Raw genomic sequence first — 10,597 nt, forward strand, 5'->3', positions numbered from 1 at the left:
TTGCAGTCAGATCACAGAGAAATCTTTTTGAATTTGGATTCATACCAATGTCAGGGTTCTCCCCAGACGGTGGAACAACGGCGCTGCGCCGCTATATGGCTAGGTCAGCGCCGCTATAATCAACAATGTTAGCTGCTTTATAGCGGGTGTTTGTGGGCTGCCGCGGTTGATGGTGACGAGCGTCCGTCCGTCCGTCCCCCGGTTGACGGCGACGAGCCCCCTCGTCCATTTCTTCCTCCCCCCCCCCCGGACTGACAGTGACGAGCGTCCGCAACCCCCCCCCCCCAGGTGTTGGAGCACAGGATCATGGAGACAAGATCAGAGTTTTTGTCTTCCTTCAGTAATGGCCTTTTTTGACACACAGATCCATAAAACAACATAAAGTAAATTTAGCAAAGCACAGGCCCGTAAATTATTCAAACTTCACCATGATGATAAGTCATGAGGCACAGTTTACTTCTACAGCGTTACAGTCAGTGTGCAAAATAACATCATTCCCCAGTAATATAGTTTGATTAGATGCCCTGTATTTTCACTAACAACATATGTTTTATAATATGGATTTAGAATATAAAAGATTACATTTTCACCAGAGTTAAATTAAGTAGGCTGAATGAAAAGAGAAAAACATCAGCGTACACATGCAGAAGTACAATTATCAGTTAAAAACAGAAGAATGCAGATCCTTTCTCATTTTTGTTAATGTGAACCTGACTTTTGCAGACAGGTGTTGGAGCACAGGACCACGGAGACAAGATTCTTTCTCTGGTGACAAGAACCTCCATTCTACTGTATTAAACAAACTATGTTCTGTGTGACAACTCACGTAAGGTAAAACATACACAGTGCATGCAGAGTTTTTGTCTTCCTTTCAGTAACACACATATACAGATTTTTAACACACAGATACATAAAAAAACATAAAGTAAATTTAGCAAAGCATAGGTCCCTACAGTTATTTAAACTTAACCATGATGATAAGTTATGAGGCACAGTTTACTTCTACAGCGTTACAATAAGTGTGCAAAATCACATCAGTCCCCCAGTAATATAGTTTGATTAGATGCCCTGTATGTTCACTAACAACACGTATATACATTTTATAATATGGATTTAGGAAATAAAAGAGTACATTTTCACCACAGTTAAATCAAGTAGGCTGTAGGAAAAGAGAAAAATATAAGCGTACACATGCAGAAGTACAGTTATCAGTTAAACACAGAACATGCAGATCCTTTGTTAATGTGAATCTGACTTCTGCCCACCGCTGAGGAGCTCACATCACCTGATACTCAGATGGCCACACTATTTTCTACTTTCTCTGGTTTCAGGTATGTGTATGGGACTTTCAGAGTCTCATTTCTGACTTCGATGCGCGTTTTTAGCACTTTAAGTTCTCCATCAAGCTCCTTTATCAGCTTGCAGGGAGTCTCCTCAGTGAAATGCTCCTCTGGATAGTAGCCAAGAGGGACCTGATGAGATCAATCATATATTCAGTTTACATTTCAAGTTTATTTATTTATTTTTAAAACAATTGCATGTTTATCAAACAGACTATTGGCAACATAATGTAAAGTTACAGAAAGTCAGCAGGGTTTCTTGCGTTGGCTCAAAGGTAGTATTTTGGGTGTAATGATATATTGACCTACAGTACTTTACACAACTTGAATTGTTCATGAAGCACTTACAAAGTCAGTGGACTGCTTGCTGAGTAGCCACAAGGCGGCCATTCCATTAGCTGTTGTGTTGATATCAGGGAATGTCTCCAGCATCGTGGCCTCACTTGTTGTCCTCTTTTTGGTTGGTGGGGGAAGTTGCAGGGAGGTGGGGGCGTTGGGCATCCAGCCACCATAGTCATACTACAATGCAATACCCTTGTTATTATTCATATAATTTTTCAGATTAATTAATTTTACATTCATTACTATTGTTTATTCATATTATTTATTTATCTTTCCAGTTTAGAGAGAACTGCAAAATCTCATAAACCCATTCCACAAAAATAGCATTAAACCAGTAATAAGAAAATTCACCTGTCCAGAGTTGACAGCCGCGTGCTGTGCTGAGCAGGTGAAGATCACCATGGTGACAAACTTGACCATCTCAGCCACAGAGGTGAAGCTCTGAGGAATTCCTGAGAATTAAAAAGAATAAACTCCACTGTTTAAAGACATCTAGATGACTAAATTAAAGTTAGATTTTTTCTTACATAATGATTATAAAATGGTACATTAATGTGCACATTTATAATCTTTACGGTTGAGTTTTCTTTAAAGCTCACCTGTGCAGTCTTGGGAGAGGAATCCATGAACAAAAATGTCGGAAATCCACTTCTGCAGTTCGGAGTCTCCCTCGACCTCAGCATCAGTCTTGTAGTAATAGCTGAGCACTCCCTGCACGAACCTTTAAGAAATGTGGATAAGTTCTGTAAAAATCATTCCCAGTTGAATTGTATATTATTTCTAAACACAGCAGTATTAAGACACTGCAAACTGAGACCAACACATTATGACTGACTACGGTAACATAAGTTTCTTTGACCATGTCAACGTGCTGGTATCTCTCTCTTAGCCGAACTCACCTACATCCACGCAACACAGTGTGACAGTTTTTGTATTCTCCTTTAAAGGGATAGTTCAGGTTTTTTGAAGTGTGGTCATATAAAGTACATATCTATAGTCGATCTGTTTCCTACCGTAATCACCGCTCAGCGCAGCCTCAGTTTGGAGAAGTAGAGAGCCGCTCCAGCCCAGACGCTCAGCTTTGTACTGCAGTGAACGGGGTTCAGCAAAAAAGCGAAATTAACCACCTAAAACAAGACTCACCTAAAAAAATCTATATCAGGTCAAGTGTACGTTGTATAGGTAAAATTCACACCGCTTTACATCACCGTCAGACTGCGCTTTCTTTTGGCACTACATTTTCTCAACCGCAGAACCCCGTATCCCTATGCATGAGCGCTAATGTGGAAGGATACGGAGAGTTAAGTTTCGTTTTTATCGAAAGTAAACCTCTCGTCCAGCCGCCGCTCGCAGATCAGCTGTTGCCCAGTTACGCTAATGCGTAGGAATACGGAGGTTCTGTGGTTGAGAAAATGTAGTGCCAAAAGTAAGCACGGTCTGACCGTGATGTAAAGCGGTGTGAATATTACCTATACGTAAACGTACACTTGAACTGATGTACATTTTTTTAGGTGAGTCTTGTTTTAGGTGGTTAATTTCGCTTTTTTGCTGAACCCCGTTCACTGCAGTACAAAGCTGAGCCTCTGGGCTGGAGCGGCTATCTGCTTCTCCAAACTGAGGCTGCGCTGATCGGTGATTACGGTAGGAAACAGATCGACTATAGATATGTACTTTATATGACCCCACTTCAAAAAAACCGAACTATCCCTTTAAGCCCATCAGGTAAATATGTACATACATAGACATTTATTTTATAATTAACAGTATATTAAAGCTAGGGTCTACAATCGTGGAGAGCTAGCAAGAGAGCTAGCAAGATTTGAAAGTGGCACCTCCTCTAAGTTCCACCCCCCCTCCCCATCCCGTCAGTGCTCCGTCCAAAGCCACTCCCCCACAAACTTGAACGCACATCTGTTAGTGGGACTTCGCAGGGAGAACGAGATGCCGGAGCACGACGCAGCAATTCAGCTGAATTTAGCACAGAGCAGACAGGAAGTCCAGCGCCAAAATAACAAACTACATCTGGTTACTTTTCAAAATAAAACACTCCGTGTTGACACCAGCACACATCGTGAGGCCAGCTGTCTACCGTACTGCACCTTTGCGGACTCAAACCACAACAGGTGGGGATTGCCGGAAGGCGGAGCAAAACCGGATCGGAGCTGCAACGCAGCGGACCCCTATCCAGTGGAAATTGGGCAGACTCATTAGCCATTCTCATGGCTAAAAAAAAAAAAGCTACAAACGTAGCCATGTTGGCAAACCTCACATATTTCATGAAAATAACAAATCCCCCTGAAACAAAACAAATAATTACCTGTCCAACAGAAAGAGAGCAACCTCTGCATCACTTTTCAAGCCCTTCACATGCCCCAGTTGTCTCCACCGCTAAAACACCACACCGATGTCGACTTGGTCGACTTCTTTCTTTATCCAGAGCCTTTTTCGTCGCAGCCTTTTCTGCCTCAGGCTTTCTTTTCTTTGCCTTTTTAGCGGGGTGAGCTGTTACAAGTAATGCTGGCTGCATTTTCTCTGCCATTGTAACCAAATGAACGTCTTCTCCTGCAACTCCGTATTTCTGCAGAGGAGTGTGCTGACTATTTCCGGCAACAGTGAAACGTAACGTGTGCACGCGCAGAGGAGGGAGGGACAGAAGGAGACAGGAAGGCATCTGACCAGTCCGTGCAACTGACCAATCCGTGCTATCCGGGCCGGATGGCACAGATGGTTCAGCTTTTTCTCAGTCCTACAGCTGCCACAGAGGTCCGATTATTTTCGTTCCTTTTTCTGAATACATAATGTATTGACTACTCTCAGGATAGCAGGATCATTTCACCCAGTATAACAAAATGTGTTTCTGAACAACATTACAGACCCTAGCTTTAATATTAAATTATAAAATCATGTAAACTTTTCATTTTGATTTTGCATTAATATCATATCAGCTCTAAAAAAAATGCATGGTGGAAACTGCCTACAGTACCTGTGGATGAATTTCCACAGCCTGAGTCCATCATCCCTGTAGTAGAAGTTTGGCACAGCCTCCAGTCCACGCTCAGCAATGTCATCTGGTATATAGAGGGAGCTGTAGGTCATCGAGGACAGTGATCCCTTCAGGATTTCGATCATACCCTCTCCACCAGATGCTGCAAACTAGGCAACAGTCAAATATGTTACAATTATTGAAAGAGAAAAATACCATATATGATATTGAAAGAAAAGAAGTATTTAAGTTAAGTTATCTACTGGGCATGTTGGTCATTTTATACCTCTGTGAAAATTCCAGTCTTAGATATCAGAAGATCTCGAGCCAAAACATTGATCTGCAGAGTGTAGCGAGTGTGAGGTATGAGGAGCTGAGGGAGAAGAGGAACTTTTTTAGTTACACTATTAGTTCTTAATAAATTCAGATATCTTGATGCTTCACTGTGAAATAATTGTAAAAAATATACAAACTAAAACATTTTGGTTCATCAACTTTTTAAGATCCCAAAACCAGCAGGTTGAATAGACTTAGACTACAGTCGATTCAGGATTCTCTTACACCGTTACCTTGTACAGAGGATGCACCATGGGCACGTTGCGCAGCAGTGACACTGCAAACACTTCAGCCAGCAGGTGAGTGCGCAGCAGGTGAAAGTTGAGTTGATGCAAGTTGAAATCTGCGCTTCTCACAAAGATCTTGGCCATCAACCAGTCGTACTCAGAATCAGTAGGAAAGAAGATGGGGTTGTCGTCTGCTGGAGTCTGCTTCAGCTGCAGGAGAAGGAAGAGGGATGAGGTTCATTCAGTCCATTTGATCCATCACCCGGACTGGTTAATAATAAATTAATACTTTTTGTATGTTTGACTATTTACTGCAGATCTGTTCTGCTGTGTAGATTATTCTTTTCAGTTTGATAAGCTGTTGTTCCCAATTCACATTTTCAGCAATAGTTGTGTGTCATGTAAATACTTGTCTTTGTGTTTGTAAAACACAAGTCAAGCCATCATCCTGGACCTGATATATTGTTAAAGTTTTGGAGAACTGTGTGCTGATATTTTTTCATTAACTTCTGTATGTGACTCTCATGTCAGCCTGTCAAACTTGGATATGACTCGTCGAGGAACATTTTTACATGACTTGAGTATGTTGGCATTGCAGCTGGTGTGATATTTGAGAACTAATCTCACCTGAATAGCAATTGGCATCAGCTCATTTTGAGGTGTTTTGTGCAAAAGGACCAGAGGAGCCATCAAGTACTGCTTCTTCCCATTGATGGTGTTTGTTTTCACTCCATCCAAAAGTTTGTAGTCCACCAAGAATATGTTGCCTTTCTGTGAGAAAAATGAGAAACAACTTGACCCACATGTATACAGTGCAGATATTATTTATGCTAAGTGAACATGAAAGTGCAACATGTAATTCCAACTGTACATGTGTGTCAAAACATGACTCTAATACTAGGATCAGTCCAGGTCAAGACAATCACCTCTATTTCTTCTTTCAAGCTAGACTGACCACGGAGGAAGACAATCCCATCAGTGACAGGAAAGTTACTGGGCAGGGTGGTGCAACGTCCGATCAACATGGGGTTCACTCCATTCAGATACTGGTAGCCAAAAAATGCATCCTCCTTCCAATGTTCCTGGACATATTCTGGGAAAAGGAGGGAGATTTACCTCCCTGAGTTGCAGTACAACCTCACTCAATCTTATGGCTTCTACTGCATGTGAAATGCATGTGTTTAAGAGAAATCAGAGTCACAGACTCTATGTCATATATTTTCTCATGTGCCTAAAATTGGGAAACTTACTGCATATTTATACACAAATTCCCCTTTGTATTTTTTTTATCCATTTAGTGAGCAAAGTACAGAAGCCAATAGATTATTAAGTATTCAGTCAAAAGTCATGGCTTATCTCAGGAATAGAGACATCATAAAAGGTTTAAGGTAGCATAATAAAATCCAATGTAATGTATGAATAAATAAAGTTGGATGTATACTATCATGCATAAAGTATCAATTCCATCAAACTACCATGATAGAACAGTACCTGACATGGCAGTCTCTTTGCACCAGAACACGCGATCGATACCCTCAATCTCCGTCCACTTCTCCTTGCAATCAGCCAACCCCTCCAGTTTCAGCTCAGTCAGCCTGGATAATAAGGGAAAATAGTAACATTATTGTTTTACATCAAATACTTTTGATCAACAGGCAGAGAGACAGGAACATAGTCATATAGATAGATATCTGATAGAATTTAAGGATTTTACCCTGCAGCTGCAGTGAAGGCAAACTGTGTAAACTTGGTGAAGGAGAAGCGGACCTCAGGAGGCAGAGAAAGAGGTCCTTCTGTCTCTATGCAGTGAGGCATTCCCTCTGCATACACTTTCCAGCTGGGAAAAACAGAGAGTCAAGCTTCCAACAGTTAGATACCACTGTAGTTGCTTTTCAATTTAGAGTATGCAAGCATTATATACTTGACACGTAGTCATGTATTCAACATTGAAATCACACTGTTGAAATGCTGGCGCTCGGCGAGATGAATGGTGAAATAACAAAACACGTATGAGTAGGATGTGGAATTACTCATCAAAAACTGAAACTTTGCAATTTTAGGACGGGTCGGACGCCATCCCAAAGTGTCATTATTTGACATGTTGAGAATGAGACTCAAATATCTACTTTTCTTCCAAATAGCATCTTCAAGATTTTTTGAAAAGCTGATGCTAAACTGAATTTTGATCATGAGTATGAGGAGTTTTAACAATAGGGTAAGGATGAATCAATAAAATATACTGTAGTCTGGCAACTAGATTACATTGATGGAGGAGGAACTAAACTCAACTGATTGCTTGTATTTGTACAGAAAAGCAGCTGAAGCAAACTGAAGACTTAAAACATTGCGAAAGAGTCAAATACTATGAATGGGACAGAAAACTTATATAAACTTCTGATGTGTTAAATATGAGGTAATTACAGTATTTAAATGGACTTCCTTGCTTAAAGAATGACTGAGCAGATGAACACTAACTACAGTTAAAGTGGTTGGAAAAGTGGTAAAGAGATAACCAAATTTAAGTACACTGTGTCTGTGTGTGTGTGTGTGTGTGTGTGTATGCGTTTACATGCTTGCATGTGATTGTTTTGAATGTGTTTGTACATGTGTGTCAAACTGTACTCATTAGCAAATCTGTCTCAGATGTCCTGCCAGTTGTAATCAAAGGCTGTCATGGTGAGGGTAACTACTGTTTGACTCAAGAGTTAATTTCTCAGAGATTTTGGATGAGGTTGACCCCTCACACACTTTCTTCTTCCTCAAATAAGATAAAAAATAGTGAACATTTGAACTGTGCATGTGTAGAAAATATGAATGTTACAAACAAACTGAATTAACATGAGAAAGTCTCAGTGAATGTTGGAAATGAGGGAAGAGAGACAAAATGATGGCCATAGGTTTTGTAATTTACTTCCATTGTAACTAAGCTTAAAATTGATAAGATAAGATAAAATTGAATATTCTGATTGATAAGATAAAATTGAATATTCTGGAAAACAGTTTTAATGTGATTTGAAAGTTGAATAATACCTAAAATCTTCAAAAGAGTGTTTAGTTGATAACATGAATGAGCAGATGAAAAAGCTTGAACAAATATGATCTTTGAACATTCCACCATTCCATTTAAAGGGGAATATATGCTGTCAGAAAACACTGAATATTTTGAAAAGTATGTGTGATATAAAAGAGAAAAGTTAAGGCAGACAATTCTCAATGGAGCTGATTGTTTTGATGTTTGAATGATGTTTTTAAGTAAAAAAAATGTGGAAGATACAAATTGGAAAATGTAGGCGGAAGAAATCATAAAAATACATGTAAAACATATTTTGTTAATGCTGACTCAGCATTCACAATCAATAGACCCTTGCAGATCCAAAAAAAGTGTTTAAGAATTCTCATCATATAGAAATATTTCCAAACAAGACATGTTAGTTTTGGGGTGCATAAATCTAAAATGTGTAAGGTCGAAGATCTCACCGATAATCTTCTGCTCGCTGCTTCAGCTCTTTCTCCCGACTGTACATGCCGAGAGGATTCTTGTCTTCAAAGACTCTCAGAGCTGAAAGACAGAACCACGAGAAAGTTTCAACTTGTTGATGTGTTTGCATAAATTTACTCTTTGTAAACCTCCTTATAATCTAGCTTTTGCAACTTCTCTTTTTTTGATTGACTCATTACGTTGATCACCGCAGGTGTCAGACAAGCAGTTTCAACAAACCTGTTCCCTCTCTGAAGTAGTGCACCTCGCTGTCAGTGATCCAGCGGTAGATGGGAAAGGTGTAGGTGTATCCCTCTGGGGAATTTACTTCCACCTTGGCAGGGAACCAGGCATCTTCAGGGAACACCAAGAAACGCTGTTTGTCCAGCTCTATTTGAACCAGCTTTCCAATGGATTTAGTGCAGGACACGGTAAAACGATACTCCTGGAATAAAAACAGAAAACATTTGAAAAACATCAAGGTGGAGATACATTTCATTTTATAACCAAGAACTGAGCTGTAACGTCACAATAATTGGCATACAGTTACTGAAAGTAGAAGGGAACTTTGCATAACATATCAGCTTATGGAGCTCATAATGAGACTTTTTTAGGTTTGAAGAGTTGTGTTTTAGCACATACCTTGTTGCAGCGCATATGAGTCTGAGTTGCTGAGGGCTTACATCAGCTTTTCTTTTTAAATTGGTATTAAATGAGGCTTTGTATCATCTCATGAGGAAAGGTCCTGTACAATTTTAGAAGTATATTTGAGACTTACTGTTCCTGTCAGGACAGATAAAGGTCCTTTGGCCCACGTGCGATTGCTCTCCCCATCTGTTCCCACCAGCTTAATGAAGACATTGTTAATAGTGGTGGCATAGGCGCGATTGCCGGTGAATATGGTCACTTCATAATCTACCATTTTCACTCTGGAAAGCAGAAGAACCCTGATGGGGGAGAGAATGATAATAATCATTCTCTGCACCGATTAGCTTGACTGTCATTACAGGAAATTGAATGCAAAAAAACTTTAAAACACTGATATAACAACTTATTAGTTCATGTTCAACTTTTCAAGAACTGAATAGAAACGTGTTTGCTGTAGCGGTGCAGCACTTGTATTAGTAAAAGATTAGCCCTAATTCAGAGTAGAGTTCTGGTAAATACCACCAGAAAAACAATGAATCTGTGTCAGACGCTCTTTGCTAATTTGACAGGTACTATATACCGGTATATAAAAAAACACCACTTTTTGCAGTTTCTTAGTAGCTCAATTGGTAGAACATGTGCCCCTCGAGTGTAAAATTGGACTTTTCTTAGTCTTATTGTTACTAAATGAAATTATTTCATAAAGCACTTCTCTTACCGTTTGACGAGTTCCTTGGATGAACAGGTCTTCTGATTAAAAGAAACACCACTGATATCTGTTTTCATAGGTAAGGTTTGGTAGGAGTGTCTAGGGTATCATACCACTGACTCAGTTCTGGTGAAGGAATGTTGGTGTTAATTCTCCAGTTGTTTACTTCACATGGCCTGTTTGGCTGAAGTTACATGAACAAAACTTGAAGTTAGAACAGGTTTGCTCAGGTAAATTCCATTGAAGCAATCTGTGCCAGGCCACACTCTATCAACAGTATATTGTTCTAATCACTTCAACACAAGTGAGGTTTTTCAACCATGATCCAGTCTCTGCCCCCCATTTCTTGAGAAAAATTGAGCAATTAATTTATATGTTAGAAGAGCACCATTAAGCCTGGTGCCCATACAAATCACATGCATCTATTAGGCTACCCATCCCAATCAAACAGATTTCCCTCAATTCTTATACAGCCTTTGATTAGATACAACTAGTGCAGTGCTGTAAGAAAAATGTATTCCTATATAATATCTC

General features: G+C 39.8%; 1 protein-coding gene across 1 annotated transcript; it reads right to left on the bottom strand.

Annotated features, from left to right (window-relative positions):
* Nucleotides 1-434: 434 nt before the first annotated feature.
* On the bottom strand, nucleotides 435-9,643 carry LOC115591227 (hydroperoxide isomerase ALOXE3-like). Its single transcript, XM_030433030.1, has 14 exons — nucleotides 9,485-9,643; nucleotides 8,947-9,151; nucleotides 8,706-8,787; nucleotides 6,943-7,065; nucleotides 6,720-6,823; nucleotides 6,155-6,321; nucleotides 5,856-5,999; nucleotides 5,235-5,438; nucleotides 4,952-5,038; nucleotides 4,666-4,835; nucleotides 2,282-2,403; nucleotides 2,034-2,134; nucleotides 1,689-1,859; nucleotides 435-1,472 (listed from the first exon to the last, which is right to left on the bottom strand). The coding sequence occupies exons 1-14, from the start codon at nucleotides 9,626-9,628 to the stop codon at nucleotides 1,293-1,295; spliced, it is 2,004 nt and encodes a 667-aa protein (XP_030288890.1). The 5' UTR covers nucleotides 9,629-9,643; the 3' UTR covers nucleotides 435-1,292.
* Nucleotides 9,644-10,597: the final 954 nt, after the last annotated feature.

The sequence above is a fragment of the Sparus aurata genome, chromosome 1 (genome assembly GCF_900880675.1).
Source record: "Sparus aurata chromosome 1, fSpaAur1.1, whole genome shotgun sequence".
Taxonomy (NCBI): Eukaryota; Metazoa; Chordata; class Actinopteri; order Spariformes; family Sparidae; genus Sparus; species Sparus aurata.